The 27,943-nt window shown below is 42.1% G+C and overlaps 1 protein-coding gene across 6 annotated transcripts; it reads right to left on the reverse strand.

Annotated features, from left to right (window-relative positions):
- Positions 1–19: 19 nt before the first annotated feature.
- Positions 20–27,851, reverse strand: LOC110985402 (transport and Golgi organization protein 2 homolog). Of its 6 annotated transcripts, none has more exons than XM_087141044.1 (9): positions 27,147–27,851; positions 10,598–10,760; positions 9,963–10,085; positions 8,507–8,621; positions 7,751–7,827; positions 7,379–7,535; positions 5,044–5,148; positions 1,971–4,511; positions 20–162 (listed from the first exon to the last, which is right to left on the reverse strand). In XM_087141044.1, the coding sequence occupies exons 1-8, from the start codon at positions 27,183–27,185 to the stop codon at positions 4,385–4,387; spliced, it is 906 nt and encodes a 301-aa protein (XP_086997170.1). In that variant the 5' UTR covers positions 27,186–27,851; the 3' UTR covers positions 20–162; positions 1,971–4,384. The 6 variants fall into 6 exon arrangements, with proteins under 6 accessions (XP_086997170.1, XP_086997171.1, XP_086997173.1 ...); XM_087141045.1 differs by having other exon boundaries at positions 10,598–10,824; XM_087141047.1 differs by lacking the exon at positions 27,147–27,851 and adding an exon at positions 19,745–19,900 and having other exon boundaries at positions 10,598–10,824.
- Between the last annotated feature and the right edge of the window lie 92 nt (positions 27,852–27,943).

The following is a 27,943-nucleotide window of genomic DNA, read 5'->3' on the forward strand; positions in this document are numbered from 1 at the left end:
AAACATGCATAGAATGTACCTGCAATTATGAATGTCTGTCCAACGGAAGTCTGCAATCAGTGATGCGTCCACATCAGGGTATGATGAAGTCACTTACGAACCGGATATAATAGGGACGGGTACCGGTCCATGCATATTATGCACAATCACACAGAAGTGTACCTGCAAAATATTAATGTCTTCATTTTATGACAGTCAAATCAAACCATTCTCTTTTTACAGTGGTGCACTGAACATTGGGGATGAAGTTATAAATAAAAAATAAAATGTTAAGTTTATCAGAAAAAGAACATTTGGGAGAATCCCTTCCCCAACAGAAACATCCTATCATGAATGTCAATGAGCCAGTATTCAGGGTATTGGCCAATCAGAATGAGGGCTGAAAGCTCATTCTGCCTGCATTCACCATGTTCATTTTCCATCATTCTTTGACTGGCTTACTGGTGCCCTTTCACAAACAAACAAAATTAAGAGCACTTTCTCTTCTAGCAAACTTATGTACTCCTGAACACTAGTACGACTATGTATTCATCTCCAACTTGATGAGCAGGTACTTTTAAGAAATAGTTGGAAGAAAATTATGAATTGACTTTTGACAGGTTCACTTTCCTCACACTATTCATAGCCATAATTCATGCAAGGCTTTGCTGTTATCCAATCCCATGATCCTTGATGTACATGTAATTAGTCCGATAAGATCGAGCAACTGAACTAACGTTACATGTAGGTCTCTACGAATGTTGAACATACACGTAATTATGACGGTCCTGATGGTCAGCGATAGTACATGTCTACTTGGTCTCACTACACACAGAGTAGTGACTTTAATAACATAATAGTTTTAACTTTAATATTCGGCATTCTCCAACTCTGTTAATACTAGACCATATCCAAATGTTAAAAGAGATTTTGTAGAATCCTTGTTACTCGGACCATGATGTAGGCCTGAGAATGTTGAAAAGGGTTTTATTTTCTGTCATGCTGCATGAGTACTTATCGGATATGCCGGAAAAAAATTACTAACAATAAGCCTTTTTCATGGGCGCAAGTTCAGAAGACTTAACAGAGGAGAACAAATTCATGACAACTTTGCGGAATGTTAGGCAAATGGATACTTGTGATTGTCATTGTTCACTTCGAGTTCACTTACTCGTGCGGGGGGACTCAAATCAACGTGGCGACGAAACAGGAAATTGGCTTATTGCCGAGTAGGCCTGGTCCGAGTAATTTGGACCCTACAAATTGCCTTTGGACTAGTATCACCCGACCTTGTCCACATGTTAGAAAAGGCAATTTGTAGGGTCAAATCATGCTCCGACTAGAGAAAGGCCTCTGTCATCAGGAAACATCACACTAACTTGCATAGCCTACATGTAGGTCTAGGCCTAATCTAGCCCCACTAGTGTGGCACGGACTCTCACTCCCGCTCCAAGGATGGACTGGGAGTGAGAGTCCGTGCCAGTGGTGCTAGGCCTAATCCAACATGACCTGATGACCAATGCATCACATTCATAGGACCATGTACATGTAGACTAGGACATGGTTGATAGGCCCTAGGCCCTATTTATGATCAGAAGTTCACAGAAATTATGTTTTTATTGCCGACTCATCATTGCCGACTACTAGTCAGAATCTGATTGATTAATGGTTGAAGCACACAGCATGGACTAGCCCCACTAGTGTGGCACGGATCACTCCCGGGAGTGAGAGTCCGTGCCACACTAGTGGGGCTAAGCATGGACATGATGAAGGTGGTAACAGGGTTGAAACTCAAGGTACACACGCCGTTGTGGCGCCACGGGATGATGAGCTTCGGCCGTCCACGTCCGGTCCTAAGCTTCGCGTTCGAGACGGACACGCACCCATTCGCGATCAACGTGCATACAAATATTAAATATCGCGTAGCGGTACGGTACAGATAGAACCAAACATAGATCATACATGTACTATCTTTGGTGACAGCCACGTACCCTGGGTTAGTATATTTTTGTCTTCGTTAATACGAAACACAGCCATGGAGTGGTGAGAGCGTACTGCTCAATATCCTAAAATCAAGGTTGAATTGAAGCGGCAGTCTGGCTCCCAGATCAGCCACACCGCCGCCAGTTCATTTCGCTCGTCGCCAGCCGCGCCGGCCCAGCGGGGTACAGTCCACTAATTCAAGCCCCATTGAAAACAGTGTAAAATCACCATTCTTCAGAGCTCAATAACATGCAAGCCAACATCCCTGAGGTGTCTCACACAAAAATTTAATTATTATTCAGTCATTAATCTTTCAGTTTCTTTTCAATTTTCGGGGGGTTAACCAATTACATTTTTAATTATTCACCCAAAACAAAACCAACCCCCCAAAAGTCGAAGTTCCCAAGTCAGCACGCAGCCATTTTTCAAATGGCAACCCTCTACTTTCTCGGTCCTTTGGGAACATTTGTCAACCGTATTTTTTATCTCTTCCGCCCTCAGATGGAAGCCCAAAGAACCAGGGTTTCGATCCTGGCAAAGATTTACACAATCTCACCATTTTGGGGGCCAAACAATCCCCTTTTTCGAAAGATACTGTGGGGGCACTTTTAATGCTAATGAGCCTGGCGGAAATTATTGCTGGAATTAGTGGACTGCACCCAGCGGGTACGACGACGCGCGCAGCTGGGCGACGAGCTAGCCAATGAGTCCATTAACCAGACAGGCGCCCGGTTGTACGTGCGACCTGTTAATGTTTTGGGCAGCGGTTATTGAGCGCGTAAAAGCGGTTTGACCATGGTTTGATTACTAAGTTGTGGTATCATAAAAAACAACAGTCATGGGCACATGCAGTTTACTCGATACAATAAAAAAAATCCTCGAAAATCACATTTATCATTTTAAAACCCCAATTTTTGTTTTTAGTTGGTGTTCAACACATGACGTGGCCCTGAGGGTAAACTGTACATGAGTTAGATAAAAAACTAAAGATATTTAACATTCACCGAAAAAACAAAATTATACAAGACAGCATATTACATCAAAATTAAAAAGGAAACTGGATGTAAATACACATCAAATCACCACTGCTACAGAGCAAACACTACAATAACATGCCAGTTACACGTTTAAAAATGTACAATTAGATTAAAAAGAGCAAACAGAGTGGAAATGCTAAAAGATTAAAGTATAAAAATAAATCAATCCATCAATAAGTACTGTACATCTACCTTCTGAGAAACCGGAATGACTCACTGCTACAGGACCAGCTTAATTTCTTTGCATGCCTTGCAGAGTATTTCAAATCAGCTTAATTGAATACTAATGCTTATTGCACCCTACAGGGATAACTACAGTTGCATACATGTACAATTACATGTACAATTACAATATAAATGCTATACATCATTACAGCTCAGAGGATGGCAAAATTAGGCTTTATATTAATAAGAGAATTACGGATGCTTGGAATGAAACTGAGTCCAAGCTACTCCACAAAAGGGTCGAAATACTATGCAAAGTAATAGGCCTACGTGTAATATTCTTGAACCACTTGATATTAAACTAAAAAACAAGACAGTAACTTTGAAATGTGAGTCTGTATCAAAAATAAATCTCTCTTTTAAAAAGACAGAAAAGGAAGACAAACAAGCAAGCGAGCGAACAAGCAGAACGACACCTACAAGACTGTATACCCACTGACGCGGGATACTGTTTCAATAAACGGACATCTCCTTGGGAGATACCCAATTATTGGAACAGTTGTAGCATTAATCTTGGGATATTAGACAGAACTAACTCGCTATAACATATTCTCCCATTATTTTACTTCTGAGTTCGCCGAAAATCAGATTTTGCATTCTCAAATAAGCCATCATAAAGGGTCTCTGCAATGCAATTTTGTTTTACTACGCAATCGGTCTGCTCCAATTCATTTTTACGTCCGTTGCAAACATTTTGTACAACTGCTTTGGAATATTTTCCCAGGACCTTTATTGCAGAACTGGGAAATTGTGAATAAAATGTTGCTGATGCGAGGAAAACCACAGGCTTAGTTTAGAGACACTTAGTTTTTAGACACTTTGAGTAACAAATTTTAACAATTTGAATTCAGCAGACGTTGTCAAAAACAACTCCTCCTAAAAACTGGGCTTTTAGTTGCCAATGTACCAACATGCTCACAATTCAGAAATGTTCTTAACTTTTTCTAGACACCTGTATTCTTTTACATAAAAATCTCCACTTGCTGCACAGCTTTGGTCATGATCCAAAAATAGAAAGTGCACCGTAAAAATAACGTCACGCTATATGTTTGTCACCCACTATTGTATTGCTACTGGCTAATAAGGCTGTGTCTCAATACTTAGGCTGCGGCTTGAAATTAAACACGAGTCTAGGGCAGTAGCCAAAACCACTGGACAGTTCACTGTAGGGAGAATGTATGTGTCCGTTGTTCCCATTCGGGATGGTCAGGATTAATCGGTTCTTTCAACGTCTTCTCGATGAAAGACACGTTTCCTACTGCATCAACCAGGATAACAGTCATAGACCTGGAAGAATATGCATGAGAAATCGCAAGAAAAAGTAAGGAATTATGTTCTTTAAATTCTAAACAAGTCATACTTACTGCCCTCGAAATCCTGAACTTGTTTTGATGGATTCGTTGCTGGGGCAACAATATCACTGTTCAGCATGTGGACTGACACCACCATATAACGTAATGTGTGTATACAGTATACACTGTCTGTCGTCAGGTTACCCCCCACACACACCCCTCCCTCAGATTGACACGCCCCACTGGTTTTCCAGCACCCAAGCGACTTTAGTTGGATCCGGAGTTAGCATCCTCTCCACACCTCATTCCTGGCCTATTTGCGTGGTTGCACTCTGAAGAATACTTGTTCATCTCTATGGTGAACTTTAAGTGCCATGTAAAGTTATAAGATCTATTTTATAACAGTCATGTGCCACACGTTTGTCTATACGATCAGCTTAAAACTCAGAACCTGTCACATTTATATTACAGAACGGTCGCAACATTTTGATGCAGAAAGTTCAGTCCTGTCTTCTCACAATACATACCTTGTTCCACACGTGTTCGATTTGATAAACACCAATTCAGTCAGCACTTCTTTGAACTTCAAGATGTCCATGTTTTCTCTTGATATATCTGCATCAGATGTAAATCTAACACAAGCAAAATACATACACGAAATTACTTCCATAAGCATCTTACAGGCCTATATACCTGGTCAAAGTTTCTATTCGCCTTTGTAGTCAAGGGACCATTGGAATTTAGGCGAGGCATCCTGACAAACACGAAGGGAAAAATTGAAAGGGTAAGCGCTCGATTGAGGCGCTCTAAGGATTAAAACTGTCTTAGCAATCATTTTTATCAAAATGTTAGCAGCACCTGACACACACGCACACACCCCGACCCATCGTGACACATGCGTGTCCCGCGTGGGCAGGGGGGGTGCTGGGGCCCCGGTGTTGTTGCCAAGTTGGGGTAGGTTAACTACAACAACATTTTAAAAACAGTACTACCATCTTGTTGGGGGGGGAGTCGAGGCTTCTATCTGCACAGATGACTATAATTGTCATGGGGGGAAAATCCATTGAAAAATCACACAAGTCAATACATACAATCATATCTGAATGACAATGCACTTAAGAATAAACTCAACTGATGTACATGATAAAAATGGAGTGTTAAATCCAACATTAGGCCTGCATGACTGTGTGCCGTCTGTGATACGTTGAAAGTGACATGTTGAATCAAGCATTTGAAATGCTCAGTCCAGTATTTGAAGTGTCAAATCCTTTTTTCAATTTGTTACTTGTTAACATTAGACACGTGGATACTGTGACGCCGCGCCCTCCGACGAAGGCGAGGGCGCCCTCCTCCTCGAGCCGCGGCGCGTCGGACGGCACGCCGGATAGTGCCTGAGCGGCTACTAGGGACGAGTCCGTTGGGACCGAAGTATACCGTCCCCCAAGAAAGTTTGTCTTCGTCGAGATGATGGCTAATCTGATTGGTCGAAACTTAATGACGTAACCCGGACAGACACGGCTTGAAATAAACTTCGCCTGGACACCTGACTATATACAACAATTAATAAGCGGCTGGTTTATTCATCAACACACTCAATTAATATACCAGCAGAGGGTGCTATTGACGGGGGAGACTGTGTGATTATACGTGACTGGACTTCGCCCAAAACAGCGAACACCACAATTTTTAATTGTGGGCATCCAGTGCCGAATCAGGGACTTTAGCAAGTCTACGGGGCTTACATGTCAGGGCTGTGCTACACACAACTCACGTCATGAGATAGCAATCCGCGGCCGCCCTAGCATCGGCCGCAAGCTCCTATCAGGAACTATACCGCACCACCAATCAGCCCCTCAACCTACCGAGCCCCTCAACGACACACGCACTACTCGGGATTTAGGCACAGTCACACTAGGATAGGTGACTTTAACCCTTTCATAGGATTCTCGACCCTAACCTCAGGTTCAACCCTTGATCAGGGCGACTAAATCTTACGCCTTGCCTGTATAGCGCCTGCGCGCGCCTTTTATAGCCTTCGCGCTGCTGTGACCACGCCCGTGCACGCGCTCACGTGACCAAGCAGTGACTTTCGCTACCCTATCGTACAACGTACAAGGCGGAGCCTATGCGCCGCGCTCGCTTAGCTTAATACACAGCTATGCGCGCCTAGCATCTGCCTCTGTTACTGGGCAGAGCACGTGCCGCACCTAGTGACTAGCGCCCTCTGTCGCGTCACAATACTAAACTTGTCTTTCATCATTTGCCTGCCCACACTGACGTATTTCAATTCTCTACCCCTTGGCATTTCGCTCGTATTTGGAGCACCTTGACTAGTGACTTGGCTAATAATCTGATATGCGCCTCTCTCCGTCAGTTTTTGAGTGAGCCGAAGGACCACTTTGCTGGCTAGGCTCTCTTTTTGACCCATTGCCATATTTTTTATCTTAATGATTAGTATTTCTTGCGCTCTTTCTTGCCTTAGTTTTCTATCTGGATTTTGGGAGACATGCGCCTTTTGGCGACAGTTTATTTTTAAACTTTTATGTTCTCCTGGGCGGCCCGCTGCGTCTTGTGATTGTCTAGTTGCATGTTCAGTTGCCCCGAATAAATATTATCATTTTTATTATACATCCGAATAGGACATTCAACAATGTACGTGTTATTAATGCATACGTTTCCCTTGAAATTGTTAAATCAGCATTAAACACATCCTTATATATGCTTGATGTAAATTTAAAATGCTAGATTTGATATAAAATGCTAAAATGCTGTGTTCGAAAATATTACACTTTGGTTACGTAAGTGTAAGATTTTATTCAATTTTCCTCGATTTTGAGCATGTACGATGGAGCATCTACTCACGGTATGTCACGCGCCATCATTGCCAGTAGCTCTTCAGTCAATTCGTACTTGGTAAGATTCGATGATTTGAGAATTATTTTCTCAAATTCTGCTTTCACGTGATCTGTCTTTGGCCATGATGTATCGTGTATGGTGTGGTTTGAAAATGCATGTATGCCTGAAAAAAAAAGATTCTGGAATAAATCTGGGCCGTCCCTAATTCTGTCCGTGCTGAATTTAAAAATATCAAACAGTGAGAATTGTATATTGTAATAGATTATTTCGTTCAAAGCATCATGTAATTGTTAGGGTGTCTAACGAAAATAGTACTTGCGCATGGATGAGGTGGCCATGACGATTTAGAGACAAATAGTTATAGAGTACAGCACCCACCTGGTTTCAGTTTGATAGGATGCGTCGTCTCCGGACCGTAATTTGTGTAGTAGTTGGCATCAATGCTTCTATTTTTCCTATAGGTGATAAAGGCCGCAGTTAGGCTTATACAGCACTTTAAACATGCCTCCAGTGTAATTTTCTGTCCTGTATGTCAGTGGCAAAAGCTGGGCTCCGAACACTTCATCCCAAAACACTGGTTTGATGAACTGCCGAAAAACTGAAATCTGCGCCACGAACATTGACATAAAAACGCTATGTTCTTCTGACATACAGAGTTATACCTTTAACACTCATTCGAGGTTTTCTATATTAACTGACGTAACTGACCTACTGATGACGTCCATACACCCTGCACAATTTATCCCGCATGTCTTTGAGCGCATGACTTCATAGTATGCTGAGTCGTTATGGTATGTCTTAACACACCAGAGAACCAAATCAAGAAGAGACCAAATGACAGCCTTGCAATTTTATGTTTTTGTTTTGTTTTAAGCACTCGACTGCTTCATCCTTTCGCAATTTATAATTAGTAATAATTTAATCCGTAATTACATGCACTTGTTTTTGCAAGCGTATATATTCAGTGGTTTTTAGTTTCGTTCAAATAGAATTGGTTGTTTTTAAAATGGCGACAACTGGCTCGTTGTTATTCACGTTAAAATCTTTAATTTATTCCTGGGAAAGACGTGTTTTATGACACTTACTTTGCTCATGAGTTTAGGGATCATACTTACATAGCCTGACTATGCTTACCTGAATTCTACAGTTATGAGATTGAAGCCGTTGTATAAATCTCGCTCATTTACCACACCTTGGAGGTAAGTCTGGCCGTCCCGGCTATGTTGGAGAAACTTTGTCACAAGGAAACCTGAACAAAGATGTGGAAAGCTGTCAAAGAATTGAGGGGTATATTCAATGAACGAAAATGTTTCAAATATTTCAGTCAAAAACTAAAGATTTCGCCTTAATCCGATCCTTTTCCCTACATTGTTTAGCCATTGCGAACCAAACTGCGGTGTCCCCATTATTCCTAAAGATTTCTTAAAACAAAGCGCTAATCAAGCAATAAAACTCTCGGTAAATAAAATTATGAAATCATTCTAAAAGGGCATTTTCACCACTGGTCACATTCCTCCAACACCACAAGGTGAGCGTTCAGCCTCCCTTCTCTCGAATCGTTTAATTTATGATAGAAACCCTCTCTATGTGTATGTTATTTCGTTACACAAATGGTTTTGAAAGCTTTTTCACACAGAGCAGCGACATTGCTCAGGTGTATTAGGCATTGTGCATTTCGGTAAATGCACCAAATCTTCCAAAGAAATAAACTTATACATGTAACACCTGGATATTGCAATTGGGGCATTCAAGATTGACCAGCGGTGATCTCAATTGGCGATTGCAGCCATCATTAATTTAAAAAAAAAACACCTGTATATAAATAAATTAGTTGAACTGTTGAGTAATCGAAAAATTAAACCACAGAGCTCAGTGAAACATTTTAACAAAACAAAAACAGGTTAAAAACAAAACAACCAAAACAAAAGAAGAAAACAAAACAGCACTGGTTTTTGGGGCAAAATGACTATGAAAAGTGGACAGAAATTTGTTGAAGTTGCCCCATTTAAAAAGTGCAACCAGAAGGTCGAACTTATATACTCATGCCGCTTGCCTCAAACGCGTGATATTCAACGATGACAATAATTCATGCATGCCGCAGAACGGAACTTGGAGGATAGAGTAACGAGCAAAGATTTATAATAAACTCAATTTTACAGGAAGAATCTGAATCAGGGACAATTTAATCCCCAATAGTCTTGCCAAAGAAAAAGGCACGAGATCTGCGAAACGTGATTTGTGCAACCGTAAAACGTTAAGTTTATCTGACTTACGAAGCCAATCATTTTTTTCTGCTGCAATGGTTCCAATAAATCGTTGTAAAATTGAATTCTTAGTATTCCCAAAGTTGGAAACGTCTCAATTCTTTTTCAGAATGACATAAAAAAGAAAAACAATCCTTTATTGGCCTTCGTATACACAGCGGAAATTAAGCAAATTATACGAACTTTTATTGAATCTTGAAATTTACTAAATCTTGATTCGACCCCCGACATCTTAAAGGAGATCAACCAACTTAGCCGCATGACACTCTCCCTGATTTGGTTTGTATTCTGACAGTTGGTATAAAGATTGATACATATAGTGCTACCTCTCCCTTTAGCATCAGGGTTAATACCGTCCGGTTGAATGATGTTCAGAAGCATTGCTAGCCTTCCTGATCGACTCATCCCTAGCCACGTCCCACCCTCCTTTCCTTCCCGCATATCTTGACCTGCCAACCAAAACGTAAGCGTTCTGTCTGAAAATGAGTTTGGAAAAATTGGAAGCAGAATTAGACTACGGATCTAGTTCAAGACTCTAGTCTAAGACGACGTGAAACACCGATCCTTCATGTGCAAGATCCTTAACGACCGACGAAGGTAAGCACCTTCATGTATTACTAAAATTGTGAAACTTGATGCTTCTCCAGGATGAAGAAATCCAACCTACCGTGCCATTGATGTCAGGCGCAATTGGGGACTTTAGAGGAATCAGAAATCTCACCAAGATAGGCGATTAACAGAGCGTTTACACGGTCCTCAGATCTATCTTTTCCTGATCTTTCCTTCAACACGTTTATGCTTGTGATTCTTGCTTTCGACTTATCACTCGAGAATATGCAAATAGGTTGTATTAATTTTTAAATCCCACACTTTTAGCAGTTCTTATGGTTTCTCATGCAAGTTACAGTCGAAACTCATTTTATCAAAGTTTTTAAAATATCGAAACATTCCTGTATCTTACCACTAATGATTTCATGATTCCTGTCCCAGAACTCAGACGCCTTGGTGGGCCTTCCATAAAACTCATCGCGATTGAAGGCGAGTATGAGCCGATATCCCCTCTCCTCGGGTTCTGGGTTCAGCATGAAGACTGTCAAGCACATGACCTCTCTATTTCTCTGTGACTGGGTCACGTTATAAGGGATGAGTAAATTACACTCCGTCAGTCACAATCTGTAGAAGGAACCTCTTTTTTGAAAAATAAGAGAAAGACGATTTTTTGTCAATGTCATTCCCCTTTCTTCGAAAAGCGTGTACAACCCCGCAAAATCTAGCCTCACCCCTGACAGATGCCAGAAAAGGTCACACAGAAAAATGTCTCAATTTTCAACCTCTTCCAAATACGTTGCCCCCCCCCACTGATCCATCCATGACCATCTCGCTGAAAACCGGTCTATCACGTTAACATCTGTGATATAGCTTGAGTACATGATCTGCAGGCAAATCATAGCACAGAGTTAAAAAAAATAATATGCTGACACACCTAAACCATAGATTCCGCAGTGGTTCTTGGATCTTTCGGAAGTATTTGACCTCATATCCTGAAAACTCCATAATAGGATACACAGTTATGCGGAAAAGCCCTATGCTCTGTTGCAGACAGACCAAACATCTCGCTGCACCAAAGGGATACTACACCAGTGGCTTACGTGCTGCCTCACGCAGTGTAACATGAAAGTCGTACTGGAAGGTGTAGCGTCAGAGTACCAGTTGGCTCTGGAGTTACCAAGGAACAGTGTTGGGACCACGTGTGCCCCTCTACGACTCTCAGACAGTGTTACATCCCAGGTTCACCCTTTGCATATGACTGTGTGCTGTGCCGCAAAGTCAACTCGAGGAATGACCACATCACTTTACAGAAAGGCTTAGAAAACCTGGGCTCATCAGCGGGGAATGCACTTCAGCGTCAATGAACGCCCAGAAAACAAGATAGAATAATACGACCAAGACAGATTGATGGTTCACCCTCACCATTACATGAAAAGCTCCATCGCCGTCAACTCCTAGTGCTTCAAGTTATCCTGGTGCAACACAGACCAACTTATAAACTCATCCTTTAACAGAACAATTATGGACTGGAACCATCTCGAGGAGAACCTTAAGGTTTAAACTACTTTCGGTTAAGGACCTCACTTGGTGTAATACCTGGGCGTGCATCCTCTCTGTTGTGTAAAATTTTAAAACTGAGTTACCCATACAAATAAAGATTTAGCCTTGGTTGCATTATTTACCCTTGGTGGCATTATTTAGCTTTTTGTGTCATTGCTGAAGCCTTGTGGCATTAGTCAGCCTTGGTGGCATTAGTGAGCCTTAGCGGCATTATCTAGCCTTGCGTCATAATTGAGCATTGTGGAATTATTGAGCCTTGGTGGCATTATTTACCCCTGGTGGCATTATTTAGCTTTTTGTGTCATTGCTGAAGTCTTGTGGCATTAGTCAGCCTTGGTGGCATTATCTAGCCTTGCGTCATTATTGAGCATTGTGGCATTATTTACCCCTGGTGGCATTATTTAGCTTTTTGTGTCATTGCTGAAGCCTTGTGGCATTATTGAGCCTCGGTGGCATTATTTAGCCTTAATGACGTATATTTTGCCTTGACACCGTATTTTGAAGTTGGCCTGGTGATATATCGAGATTTGTCTTAATGGTCTTTTTGTTCTTGTTTTAATTGTGCCACAATATTGATCGATTTGCCATAGTGTTGTATTGAGTGAATTTTTTAGCCCCCCCCCAAAAAAAATCGGGCTTCAAGTCACGGGCTTAATCCAAAAGTGGTGATGCAGTTTTTCCCCCTCTTTTTTCCTTAGAAGTGATGTAAATACACATAGGCCTATACTTTAGAGCGCACGGCCTTTTTACTATGAAAAGTGTGAATTAAACAACTTTGAATGAATAAAAAGACTATTAGATATGACGGCAATGATTTCAGTCATCTCACTCAAACATGAGGCTTCTATTCTCATGAGGTAAATGATGTACTGGGCACACTTTTTTCTGTTTTAGCTTATAAGAAATAAGTTGAATATAAAATATTGGGGAAAAATTAAGCTCCGAAAATAAAATCTCCTCTCACTCTAATCTACCTTTGTTCTTGTCAAGTAACGATGCATAAGTCGTTATAATGTATGGTTGTCATAACGCGATGTCTATCACCACTGCATGTACTACATGCGTATGTACCGCCACTGCCTCACCGACGATACCGTGCACGATATGGGGCCGATGGGTACCCCCGACATGCCCAATCCCTATACACACTGTAGACCATTGTTACATTACACATCCCCGAGAAGTCTGTAAAGAATTCCTGAGATTCCGATCGAACAGTGACCAACACAAGGGGAGGGTTCTATCCGCCCCACATCTTGCATCATTATGTCCATATGTCGCCGACACTGAAATAGACTGGCCCCTCACGGTTTGTTGCTTAAAAGCGTTTCCAATTTGTATACGTAAGCAGGATGTAAGACCGCTTCATTTGTCTGGTTCACAGACATGGGCCCTGGTCCGAATCGGTGGGAATTACACCGAGTATCTGGCAGCATCCACAGCCAGTTCCCATAGAATTATGCATAATATTAAGCCGCAGCCAACCGATTCAGACACGCCCTTCGTGTAAAGATACACGAATAACGTCACCTGATGCACCAGAATACACCAGAGGTAAAAAAGTTGTTGGAAGTTGGTGCATTTAGCAGGCAACGCAAGTCTTCTGGTGGTATGCAATCCGGTGCATTTAGCAGGCTTGGTGTTTGGTGTACCTTAGGTTTTCTGGTGTATTTGGCAGGGTCTGACAAAGTATACACAAGCAAATCTGTTGCCCTTAGAAGTGTATTTTTTGGAGTTGCTTGTCTATGACCTTTTGCTAAGTATTTATCGCTAGTGTATGTATTGCAACGTTGCTTGGGGGAGACACATAATATATGTATTGCATTTTGTGTGCATCACAATTTATTTCAATATACATAATCCAAGGTTGGACAACTGCACTGTATTCAGCAAGGGTAAGTACAAATATTATGCATAATGTAATTTTTAAAACACAATGTTTATGTATACGTAAGTATTACCCAAACGTAAGTATATGCATATGAAACGGTAAGTAAAATTATTCTTTTCAAAAAACGTTTGCATTTAAATGTAAATAAAAAGAGAATATACATAAAGCACTCGAAACTGTGAACCCGTTTAACTTTGGTACCAACCACCGACAAGTTAACAACTATGTCAAATAGAAAAGTAAAAAATCTACAGCAAGGTTTGCATAGTGAGGAGAGCGAGATTTTCATGAAGATGGTGGCTGGTGGAAGGAAAAGAAAACGAGTTGAGAAATCCGAGAGTCCTCATACAATGGCGAGTGGAGGAAAGGGCAAATCAAAGGCTGGGGGCAAGGGGCTTCTTGATAAAAGATACAATATTGCCTACCAGGAAAGAAAGAAGCAAGAGGAGAGAGATAGATCCTGAAAGAAACCCTGAGGAGAAGCTGCATTGAGGCAGACATACCAACGATACTGGACAACTTCAGAGCCAAAGTCGATGTGTCCGAGTCAGAAGACTCGGATACAAGGTAGTGGAGGAGCTGCAGGCTGAAGAAGAAAGTGATGGGTGTGTGATGGATGAAGGGAGCTAAGTGGGGCTGAAGTTTGGAGAGGATGAAGAACATGAAGAGGAGTCCATGGAAGAGGAGATTTGGGAGGAAGATGAGGATGCAGGCGAGATGGAGGCAGATGAGATGGAGGCAGATGAGTAGGTGGCAGGACCAATGAAGAAGCAGAAGACGAAGACGAGCCCTACCCCATACCAGATTCGGACAATGACCCTGACTTGCCAAGCACTGATGATGAGCTGTATGATGTCGATGAGTTTGGATGGTGTCGGTCACTGCATAAGATCACAGTGCAAGAAGTTCATGGCAGACAACCGAGTGAGCCAGCATTCAAGCGCATTGGAGCACCAGTAAAATATTTTCTGATGTTTCTCCCAGTTGCTCTGTTTGTGCAGATCACCAATTGGACAAACAGAAATATCAGAAATGCAGGCAGCCAACTCTTGACAACAGTGGATGAGGTACGAGCATGGTTTGGGATCCATATCCTGATGGGCTTCGTTCGCATCCCCCACTACCAGGACTACTGGTCACCGGAGCCAGGTTACTTCAATCGCCTGATATCAACCACCATGACCAGGAGCCGCTTCGATTTTCTTAGTCAACACCTGGCCTGCTCTAACCCCACCACCAACCCTGAGCAGTATCCCCAGAAAAAGCCAGAGATGTTTACTGACAAAGCCCATCAGTATCGATGTATGGCAAAGCACCCTCTCTACCATCTGCAGCCTATTTGGGACACCGTCATTGCAAAGTGCAGGGTGAACTTCAACCTCTGCAGAAACCTGGCAAAAGATGAAGCAATGGTGAAGTGTTCAGGCTTCAAAGGCAAGGTCTGCAAGTTCTTCATGCCTTTGAAACCTACCCGGAATGGCTTCAAGTTGTATGCAATTGCAGATTCTACCGCAGGCTACTTGGCAAATTTCATCGTCCCTCCATATAGGCACGGTCAGCCGGTGAAGATGAAGGACATCGCCATGATGGTAGCCACTCCATTCCCGGGGCTGTACCACCACATTTTCACTGACAAGCTGTATTCATTCCTGGAGCTTGCCCAGTGCCTCCTTCAAGGCAAGACATATCTAACTGGGGTCATCATATCCAGCAGCAAAGACCTCCCCCGTGACTTCAACAATAACCCGGATAAGAATCCAATGCATTACCTCAAGATGGAGATGCTGAACAAAATGTCACACGACACGTTCTATTCTAGGCAAGCCGATCAGCTGACCCTTGTGGCCTGGAAAGACTCCTGAGTCACGATGCTGGTGAGCTCCGCCCACCAAGGCTACAGAGATAAGGACAGTAACCAGGTCATCAGAAAGGTGGTGGATGAGAGTGGGAAGAGAAAGAAGACTAGTGTCCCTGCATGGGAGGGGTGGATCGGGCCAACCAGCTCCGGTCCTATAACACAGGCTCCCGCAAATCACAGCACTGCTGGAAGAAGCTGCTGTATCTTCTTGTTGATGTGTGCCGTGTCAATGCATGGCTTTGCTATGCACACCATCCTGACCCCCTTTCTGGCCACATCTCATCCTTATCAGCATCAGCGGATGACTTTGGACAGCCCGATGCCAAGGTGGGGCACCATGACGCACTCCAGATTTGTGATGGCAGTAGGCAAGGGTCTCATCGGTGGCTACTCTAGAGGCAGTGCCCCTAGTCAATCCAACACTCCACCCCTTTCTGCAAGCAGTGCGCCCCTTCACCGCAGACAACGCATGCCACACAAGTACTCCAAGCAGTGTGGATGGTGCCTTAAGCACAAGACCACCAGCAGTAAGGGCAAGAGGGTGGCCGTGACACGTCATGGGTGTGTCTCACCTGTAATGTTCACCTATGCGAAGGCCCATGCTTCATCAAGTTCCACGGTGGACACCAGTAGACAACATGGGCAACCCCTAACCCATCAATCAGGCAGAGACAGTAAATGATTTGTCAAAGAAATGTTTTCCAAACAAAAAGAAAAGAAAGAGATGGTACAAAAACCCACACCAAGAAAAAATACCAAGTAAAGTTTTTCTAGAAAGGCACCACATAAAGCCAAAAATAAACAATTTTTCTGGAAAGACACCAGATGAAGAAAAACCCAAAAATAAAATGTCAGAAAAAAAAACAAGAGAAATCCACTCGCACAAAAAATTAAAATTAAAAAAGAAAAATGGCAAAGCTGATACTTGGTGGTAAGACACAAAGCAGTGCACCCCAAAACTGAGCCACTAAAAAAAGTTTTACATTTACGTCCCAGCAACTAGTGCACCAGAATGCACTGGTGCAATCAGGTGCATTTAGCAGGGTAGCTAGAGGTACCGAGAGTGACATAAATTAGTTTACTGCACAATGCACCAGTATGCACCAGTGCATTCTGGTGCATTTAGCAGGGTACCCTTGTGAGGTTTGGTGCATTCTGGTGCATTTAGCAGGGTACCCATGTGGGGTTTGGTGCATTCTGGTGCATTTAGCAGGGTACCCATGTGAGGTTTGGTGCATACTGGTGCATTTAGCAGGGTACCCTTGTGAGGTTTGGTGCATTCTGGTGCATTTAGCAGGGTACCCTTGTGAGGTTTGGTGCATACTGGTGCATTTAGCAGGGTACCCTTGTGAGGTTTGGTGCATACTGGTGCATTTAGCAGGGTACCCTTGTGAGGTTTGGTGCATACTGGTGCATTTAGCAGGGTACCCTTGTGAGGTTTGGTGCATACTGGTGCATTTAGCAGGGTACCCTTGTGAGGTTTGGTGCATTCTGGTGCATTTAGCAGGGTACCCTTGTGAGGTTTGGTGCATTCTGGTGCATTTAGCAGGGTACCCTTGTGAGGTTTGGTGCATTCTGGTGCATTTAGCAGGGTACCCTTGTGAGGTTTGGTGCATTCTGGTGCATTTAGCAGGGTACCCTTGTGAGGTTTGGTGCATTCTGGTGCATTTAGCAGGGTACCCTTGTGAGGTTTGGTGCATACTGGTGCATTTAGCAGGGTACCCATGTGGGGTTTGGTGCATTCTGGTACATTTAGCAGGGTACCCTTGTGAGGTTTGGTGCATTCTGGTGCATTTAGCAGGGTACCCTTGTGAGGTTTGGTGCATTCTGGTGCATTTAGCAGGGTACCCTTGTGAGGTTTGGTGCATACTGGTGCATTTAGCAGGGTACCCATGTGGGGTTTGGTGCATTCTGGTACATTTAGCAGGGTACCCTTGTGAGGTTTGGTGCATTCTGGTGCATTTAGCAGGGTTCTTGGCAAATACCCCTTTGGGATTAGGGAATGACGTCATCTGTTAAGAGTGCCCGACTGAAATGTATAGAGGTCTAGGGGGATTCCTTCGCCGTATATTACTCAACCCACAAATCAAAAACACGTTAAAATTACGTGGAAGCAGAATTCCTGCCGACAGAGGGCATGGGTAGCTTTGGTTACTGGATGTGTTAGCTAATAATTTGACGTGTGTATGTACTAATATTGATAAGTAATGAATATTGTATACGTACTTGGATTCCTTGTTAGGTAGTCAGTCGGTGTCCATTTGGTAAAGAGAATTTATTCTTATGTAATTCGTATTAAATTTTATTTTTAATTCGCAATTTTAACATAGGTTTTTACATAGGGCCTACACAAAGAAATTGTGCAAAATTGTCGAATGTGAGAGAGAAAACCCGGGACTGTAAGTTTTGTTTACAACGCCACTTTGTTTAGGCCTTTGTACTGATTGAGTTTACTCACTGTTTGAATTGGGAATAAGAGAATCGAAGTTTACATGAACGTTATACTTCACATTGAAATTAATGATACGAGGTCATAAAGTGCACACCCATTAGGACACTATTATCTCTGCTCATCGAGCCAAAAACATCTCTGAAATAATTTCAACTCCCTAGAAAGTATACAGGCTGCTGATGCCATTTCGGGGGCATAAAGGCAAACGCCCAGGTATATAGGTATCCATTTCATTACTTGTATCCTCCTGGTTGGCTAACAAGTACCCAGCCGCTAGAAAGTGCACTGACCGCATGATCCGAAGTTTCAACCCTACTAGGCGGCCTAAAGTAAGCCAAACGATTCCAAATTTTTCACTATAATTTGCACGCATACGCACAAATGGCCTTGGCAGCAAGAAGTGAGAGCGGGCCTTTGAAAACGTTCACGGGTGCGAGTTTTGATCATTTTGTCTCAGGTTTTCTGGCTTTGCTCATTTTTTTTCTTCAGAAAATACTATTAAATCGTTTTTGCTATAAAACAGAACGAAAGGAGAACAGCTTAGATACAGCAACCTTGTGCGCGCAGGAAAAGTTACGATTGTAAAGTCGTTGTAGGCCTACACAGCACTAAAAATCGCACTTTGATTAGAAGTTAACAGCAAAACGATTTAATGGGATTTTCTGAAGAAAAAATGAACAAATACAGAAAACCTGAGAGAAAAATCAAAATCGCACCCCTGTACGTTTTCAATGGCCCACTCACACTTCTTGCCACCAAGGACATTTGTGCGCATACGTGCATAATTATGAATTATGAAAAAGGTCTATTACCAGCAAAGAACACTTAGATTTGTGTAAGCCAAGGGCAAGAACATTCGGCCAGTGGTCAACCTTATACATCGTAAATGGACAGATTTTTCGACGTTTGGCATGGAACTAGCCAAATATCGAAAAGTCTAAATAGCTTTTGAAATCAATTCAATTCAATTGCTTAAATGCACCCTCTTAAGTGTACTTGTGATAGAATAGCATTTGGACATGAGTTTGATTCAGTAGGATATGCGGACCATGGCCTGTATTCACAAATAATCAATTTTAAACACTGGCCCCCGTTATATTTAAGAATTTTTTTTTGGGAGGGCTTGACCCTCGTTGGGGCCCCAGATGGGTTCGCCAATGGTACGTGTTGACACACAATATACTTTGCAAATGTTGACACATAACTTGTCCAGGTTACGTACACGAACGTTATACATGTACATAATACGTGTACTTTGCATATCATTTCCCCTAGTTGTGGTGCTCTGGAAATGTCATTTGACTCGTTTAAATCCTGACATAATTTATCTTATGATGCAAGATGTCCATAATTTTAGTTAATTTACCACAGGATGAGAACCTCATAAACACAATGACGTTATTCTTACCTCCATGACTGCAGTTTACGACATTATGATAGTACCACGGGATGATGACAGTGTCATCCTTGTTGATTTACCAAGAGATGACAATATCATGAAAATGACAATATCATAAAAAGGATGTCGACATCTTGTCCGAAAAATGTTTTCATTCTGAGATAAAACATATCAGGATCTACAAGCGGGATGACATTTCCATACAGGCGAACAGAACAATGTATCTGAGTTGGGACATCTCTTAAAAGTAGTAACACTGTAAGAAGAATTAAACCTTTGGTGGCACTGAGTGAGTAAAAATAGACGCCCATATCCGTATTGCTGGAAATGTACTTAATGTAATGTAAAAAATGTAAAAAACATAATGAACAAGTTTAACACTCAAAACGTTTCCCTTACCTCTGTTTGTTGCTGAGAGGCAGGATTTGGTACGAAAATCGGGAGAAAGACTCAGCCTAAAATGACTTCATATTTTTGTAGTCAATGGCAGTTTTTTCGTACACCCACTGCATATTATGTTCTCGTTCTCTAAACTCATGCCACAGCGGCCTTGGAAATATTTACTATGCAATGACCACGTTCACGTACTTGACCGAACACTTTGTTAGTCAAATCAAATACGTATGCACGCATGTCAAAAAGTAAAGCCATGGTGAAGGTGGCAAGTAAAGGCTACAGGTGTGCAGGGGCGCCATGCAAAAATCTCTCTTTTGCGAGTGTTTGTGGTTCTGAAAAGAACCAGAGGGTCGATTATGGTCTTATAAAAGCCCAAGTGTTATTTATTATACAAGCCCTTTATTTCTTGCACACCAAAAGGGCTTGGCACTGGTGACGTCATAATTGTGTACGAGTGCTTCTCGGTGGTACCATACTCAGTGGACCGTAGGCTAAACCTGTACTGGCTCCAGAGGAAAGTGTACATGTCAAAATATGTCATCAGTGGACAGGCTTATTGTCATGTATTGTCATCTGCAAAATGAAAAATGGCTGCCGAGAAGCGGCTTTTGGGTGCTGATGACAACTCGTTCTAGAATTTATGGCACCTCTATATCCTATTTTTATGTTTTCTTTAGCGAAGCACCCCTGAAAACCGAAAAGGTTCCATTCCCGCTATGCAAATCTATAGCCAATTTTATTTCCCCTTCAATTCGCGCGCACACCCACCATAGCCGCGAGCATCCCTCTGAGCGCTACCAGGTGTTAAAGCTGCGATCGAATTCGAAGGATGTTCTTTTCTGTTGCTCTTGTAACTTTCCCGGCCACAGTTATTATTAAAACATTGTTGGGTTTTATTGGTGTTGAAGTCCAGCATGTAATGGACACTTCTCTAGTTGGTAAAATGAAGGTAGTGTGAGATGGGTGTGACGTAGTAGGACTTCAGTCGTCAGATGAATAATATCTTGAGTGTGAACTGGATGAGAGTGTATGGCTACCAACAAGGCCGTGTTTGTTTCACACTGTTCTAAATCACGACCAGTGACTGGTCAATGGTTTACAGACACCAAAACTCGCCTCATGGATTGTGGGAACGCGATGCAGATCCGTGTGAAACAAACAGGCCCCTAATTTTCCTGAGATCCCTTGAGTAGGCGGTGAAGACGGAGCGGTAAATCTCAATTCCGGTGCGATCGGGTCGAAAATGGGCCAAATCAGAGCCAATCTAGCAAATTTTGCAACATTCAGCGGTGATACACCTTTGCAAGACACGCCTCATTGGGAACTGCCGGAAGTTTTACTATTTTGTGACTTAGGCCTAATGTAGATTTACAACCACAAGCTGGTCATCTAAAGAAACTGACCAGTTCCCATGAATAAGAACACTGTTCTGCTTGTCTTCAATGGACGTTGGTCATTTCTGCGGATCAATATTGTGTACACAATATTGCTATCTGAGGACGAATGGAAGCGTTTGGACAAGGTCTACAATATAATGCTTCAGTAAGACAAGGAAACACTACCGGTATCTACATTGACCAATCTTACCAAACAGGCTGACAGATTTCAAGCTTGGTGGTAAAGTATTCGAATTTAGCAAGTTTTATTACCTCTTTTTCGAGGAGGTGGTAAAGCATGTGGGAAGTATATTAAGATGGACGACGACATCTTGTACATCCAGCCTAACACACTCGGGGAGCAGCAACTTGAACACCTCCGAGTGCTTCATTCATTTGGCCAACATCGGAGGGGCTAACTGGAGGTGCAGCTACATCCATGGTAGCGCGGCCATCAACCCCAAGAAGCTCAAATTCCAGTTAGACCCATTTGCCACATGCGGATGCCCCGACATAGCGTCGAAGGGATTTTTCTACCGCTACCAGAACAAATCCTTATTGATACATTCCTCCTTGATGGGCAGTATTATTTCCCTGAGAGACAGTGCTTCAGCAACAACTTTTACTGACATCAATCAGACCGATTTAAAAGCCATCTTGGAAAGCGAACTTGTGAGCAAAGACGGGGATGAAATTTGGTGGTCAAAGACGAACACCAGGAGAGTCAAACAACCTAGTTTAGTGGCAGGAAAATCCTTTGTCTTGCACTTCTGCTATCGTACAACTCCTGAGTAAATGCTGTGAACAGGCTATCCTCGGAAATACACTTGTATATTTTAACCTAGGTTTGACTTTTTATTTTGGGTTTTGGTGACAGGAGTTTTTCACTGGCTGCCCCGTTTGTAAAAAGGCTCTGGCAGTTAGTCTAAGGACACAACCTGATATTGTTTCTTCAAGTGTCATCTAAAAACCTGTTCGCTCATAAGCTTATGCGTAGATATACTCATACCGCAGTGAATACGTTTAATTAGATACTCGCACTTTGTAAGTTGTCATTTTTATAGTTATGGAGGAGTCGGGGGGGGATTTATCAGCCGCAAACTGATTAACCCTGAACGGTTGAAAGGGTCCATTTCAGGGTATCTTTTTCAGCAATTGGCGATTTCTACCGTTTCTTTCACTTTTAGTTTCTGTTTAACTTGTTCGGTTTTGTATGGGAGTTCCTCTGACCCGGCGACGGCCATGCATTCATGGTTTCTCTTTTTTTCCCCTGTGCATTTCGAGCCGCGTCCAAGCGTCGAGTAGCGTCCAACGTGCTGTCCAAAACTTTCCATCAGCTGTTTTGGCTTGCAGAATAGGAAACAATTGATAAACTTGCTTAAAACACTTAACCTACTTTTCTGATTGTATTTCTGAATGAAATGCACTTGATATTGATATTAATCTCTCCCTCGATTTGACAGTTGTGATAAAGATGCCAACTTACGCAAGAATCTTGCGTAAGTGCACCGTAGTGGGAAACAATTTTGAGTGCAAAGAGTACACCCTCAACCAGTGGCATAACTGGGGGGGGGCGTACGTGAACCCCCCATTTGAAATTTTGAAATGGACATTTACGTCCATTTATGTAGGTAGGCGTGTAGACTGGCACCTAGTTCAATTATTTTCAGTGCCACCTGAACATAAGTTGTGCAACCCCAGGTGCCCCCTCAGCTGTAGCACCCTAGTTACGCCACTGCCGGCCCTCAACTTCAGCCTAGCGCAATTAAATGATTCATTAATTTGAACCACAACCGTCTGCCGTTAAGCATACAATGCCATTTTATTCCTGCACTTGAAAAATAATACATCCACAGAATAAAAAAAAATCATTATATAAGTTGCAAAATTAACACAAACCTGACAGAAAGAGAGTGCTTGTACAATCTTATTCACACCCCAAATGGGGGCGTGGCGAAACGGACACAATGAAAGTCCCCACCGCTGTTTCGCCAGTGACATTACGTTTTGGTGTTTAAAGACCTATTTTAACATGGCCGAGTATACATGTACTTGGAATATGTATGGAAAGTTATATCACCAGATGCAGTTGTAATATATTCAAATGACTGGAATAGACTATAGTGTTACAAAAGGATTCAGACCAAACGACGTCAAGTGGAGAGCCAATGACAAGAACCGGCCATGCGGGTCATTCTAAAAATTAGGGGTTCAAATTTTTTCGTGTCCCTGTCACATCTGGCATGATTTTATAAGTCAGCTAGGTACAGCAATTTCGAGTGCAAACGGTTTCAACCATGGAGCTATTGAAAAAACTGGCCTGGATCCACGGTCATACACAATACCTCCATTTAAAGAAAGGCGAGTAGGGGTTAAGTAATGTGAACAGCAGCTGCTAGAATCGAACTTGACACCACGATTGGGTTACACATGCCAAAAATAACCAGCGCGGACGTATTTAATAAAATTTGGAGCAGCAACGCTACTGATTGATTGAAGTAACCGGAAGTCGTGTTTTTGTTATTCTGTCGAAAATATTAAATAATTTCAGTGCAACACATTCAATTATTGCCCGAGGCTTATGATGATGATGAGTAGGAACAAACTCTTGCAGATGACGTTCGTGTCTATTAGGGATTACCGACGAAAGTGTGAATTTAAGTCCAAAATTCAGCAAATGCTCGTCTGTTTTTTGTCGCCTTATGTGCATATTCTAAGCGGTTTTATTTATAACGGTATTATTTGCAGAACCACATTAATTATAAATGAGCCGAAGCCAAGATTTCTTTCAGATTTTTTTAAAAGCAATTTTTAGAATAGGGGTTTCTTTCACAATAAATGAAACGCGAGGATACTACTCTGTGATACCGCTCTCTGCAGCACATTTGGTAAGACAAACTCCAATCCTCAGGCATGTCAGAAAAGGACTGTTCTTCGACGGTATAATAGAGCTCTGGCGATAAATAAACTGAGGGGTGTTTGAGACATTCCCAACCCCCCCCCCTGAAATCAAGTTGACAGGGTATAAACTTCGTGAACATTAAAATTGCGGGCAATGTATCTCAAATATATAGGCCTATTCTCCGCCATTTCAAAGTTGATTTGGCCATACTAACATTGACAGAGGGCCTGCATGAAAATGATACTTTCCAGTGTGGGCCTACATTCTGTTACAATAAAAAAAGAAAATGAAATCCGATAGACATACAAATGCAGCCCCAAAAAATCCTTTTTCAGTTAAAAATTATTTACAACGAATGAATGAAGGCAGCATTGGGATTGAAACCTTTATGTGATATGCCGTCAGGTCTGTGCAAAATCGTCACGGAACCATTATACGTATAGAACGGCATGTTGGGCCATAATTTACGGTTTCCTTGATTACTTGGGATACGAACATCATCTGCAAGACTTCGTTTCTACAAATCACTACCGTAACTCTTTAGCAGTAATCGAATGTGGTGCACTGAAATTTTTTATTTTTTCGACCAAAATATAAAAAAAACCAACGTCGCAATCTTCAATTGGTTAACTTTGGTTTGTTCACAAACTTTCGGCACGGGTAAAATGCTGCCACTCTACTTCTGGTAGCTTCAGCGACGTCCGTATCAAGAATGCTGCATTGCGGGTCAAGATTTTTTTATATACGTCCAAGATAACCACTAAATAGGTCCAGCAGCCCCTCATATAGATACATGTATAATCACTAATTCTAATGATCCTCCGACAGGTTAGGGATTGCTGGGGACAGAGCGCTAGGAGCGAACATATGCGGTTAAACCTTCAAATTAAATCTGATGCACGAAGGATTATTTCCACTTTCTAGGACCATGCCTACAAACCGATATCCTTAATGATCCTATTCCACAAATAGTAGGGATGGCTAAAAGCGACCTGGTTATTCATCAACTATTCATAATTGGAATATTTTCGGGGACAACAAAGGATAAGGTTGGGTGTTGAAAGCAAATTCATTTCTCTTCCGACTCGCACATCAACCCCAGCGGTCGCGTTTTTGACGTACAGGTGAAAATAGTTTCCCTGTCAATATAGGCCTACAAGTTCTGAGAAAAATATGAAAGCACACCAAAGTTATGCAAAATTTTTCTTTTCTTCTGGGACTTTCAACTACGGGCTAATTCACCAAGAAATCTTACTATCTGTGTTTATAGTCCTCTCACGTTTTTCATTATAATCTGGGTTACTACAAAGTGCCCAAAATGACGTCGAAAGGGGGTGATCTTGACCGTAGTAACACAACTTATGTGAAAATGCCAAATTACATTCAAAATAAGCCATTTTAAAATAACAGCTTTGTTGCGTACTTCATGTTGACAATATTCTAATTTGTGTGAAATGTTACCACTTACTCTGTGTTATTTCCTCATGCCTACGCAATACAAAGCCCCAGTAGACTGTAATGTTGATCGTATCTCTAGCAATAAAAAGTGTATGGTAAAAAAACTTAAAAGCTTCACCTTGCGTTTTGCTAACAATAGTGGGCTAGACGAAAATTGCACATCATAAAGAATACACAATATTTTAAAAGTACTGCAGATGACTTGTTTTTCTGGTTGTCAGGATTCTCTTTAACAACCCGGTTGTCATTTTGCACCACGATCAGGAAAATATACTGCCTGGCAACAGTACGGGCCGCAGAAATGAGAACCAGTTAACGAATCATAATGCAAAACATGACATTTTGGCTGGTAGTCTGCGAGCCAGTTTAGCAAGATCATTCGAGCACAAAAACACGTGCGATCTAAGAAACGGTTGCTTCTTTCGTGTTGCGCACCAGTAAATAAGCTGCCATAGACAACAGTGGCAAGTATCCCACTTAAAAAATGCAGGAAAAATACCAGTTTCTCAGGTGTTCAACACACAGATCAAATTAAAGCTCACTCCTTCATCTTTCATTTTCCTTTCAATTTCCAGTCAGTGGTTTAAGAGAAATCACCCCTCAAAGCCGTCATGAGGCCCATCACCATTTTGAAAATTGATGACTACACTCGATTTGGAGGGCCCCGTTTAGTTCAATATTTTCAGATGATAGAAGCTGTCAGTCCTGCTCCTAGATTCAATCCTCTTTGACAAACCACCCAGTCCACGTGCAACGAAATAATCTAATAGCATAGAATTTGACACCCTATAAATCGTGAATCGATCCGCGCAAGCAATTTTGGACCTATTCACTGGCCTGCAGCCTTAAAAGCTGGGTTCTGAGAAGAACCGGTGAATGCGAGTTGAGTTGGAGCGTGGTAATCGCCGTGGTCGGCGGATTTCTCGTTACGAATTCAGTACGCTGTACTGGAATGCTATTCATTCTCAAAGGCCCAGGGTGACCGCGTTAGCCAATTCTTGGCAAAAATGCTGCGAAAATCTGTGATTTTAACAGAAAAATATAGCAACTTTGTTCGGAACAAATTGTATAACCACTGCGTGTGTGTGTATAACTTGTTTATAAGTACGTGCACTTAGTGCCTTACCTAGGCATTAAAAAAAACCTTTGCGGGTGAGTTTAAGTATCTAAAACGTATTTCATGTGATTTTAGGTGGTTTGACAAAATTCAATTACATCTAGAAGAATCTGAAAGAGCAAAGTAGAATTCTGCTATTCTCATCTGGCCACACTGCACTGTGCTCCCGGTCAACACGTTCAGACAACTACAATTTGAGGTATGCATGTTTTGAGCAGCGGTATGGCAAACCAGGGATAAATGGAGTTACATTGCGTCAAGAAAGCCAAGCAGTAATTGAAATATCCTGAATTATGGACGAATCCGGTAACCATGGTAACAATTTTCTCTTTTCACTGTCAGTGGTACCTTTAACATAGCCCCACTAGTGTGGCACGGACTCTCACTCCAGATCCATCCTTAGCCACACTTCCGTATGCGCAATTTCGTGTCGGCGCACTGAACATTTTCGGCGCACCCACTTATAATCGTGGGCACAATTTCTTTTGTACACAAACATGATTGTTGACCGTTCCGCTTTCTAAAAACTATTTATTCAATGATTTCACTCACGTTATTCAGGTAATTTCCAGTCTTTTTGCCTTTATCCATTCAATCTAACGGGCTCACTCTCACAGTCGCCATCTTTAAAATAAGGTCGTTGAGCATTACGTCACTTGACCCCTTATTGTCTCGACGGCTGTTTCATGTCAAGACATCTAAACTGCTGCCAAAGTTTTGGAAGAGTCCATTGGTACGGTACATGTAGTATCTTATCGCTCAGTCCGTTTATTGTGTCTTGACATGGAACAGCCGTCGAGACGATGAGGGGTCAAGTGACGTATTGTTCAACGACCTTATTTTAAAGATGGCGACTGAGAGCGCGAGCCCGTTAGATTGAATGGATAAAGGAAAAAAGACGGGAAAATACCTGAATAACGTGAGTGAAATCATTCAATAAATGATATTTAGAAAACGGAAAGGTCAAGAATCATGTTCATGTGCAAAAGAATTGCGCCCACGATGATAAGTGGGTGCGCCGAAAATGTTCAGTACGCCAACACGAAATTGCTCAAACGGATGTCTGGCTAAGGATAGCTACGGAGTGAGAGTCTGTGCCACACTCGTGGGGCTATCTTTAACAGTGGTATGTCCTGTGACAATTAATGCATATCTAGCCAATATGTGGCGACAATCACATCATACAGAAACCCAACAACTTGATGCTCCCTACGGTTTAAAAGTCGTCATTGGGAACTACGAATGAAACAAATAGAATGCATTTGTAACTGAACATAAACCCCGTGGACTAGGCCTACTGAATGCAAGCCAACAATGGTTCTAGAACATTACCACACTGCAACATCAAC

This window comes from Acanthaster planci, linkage group LG09 (assembly GCF_054643075.1).
Source record: "Acanthaster planci isolate LZ-2023a linkage group LG09, COTS_SCS, whole genome shotgun sequence".
In the NCBI taxonomy this organism is placed as follows: domain Eukaryota; kingdom Metazoa; phylum Echinodermata; class Asteroidea; order Valvatida; family Acanthasteridae; genus Acanthaster; species Acanthaster planci.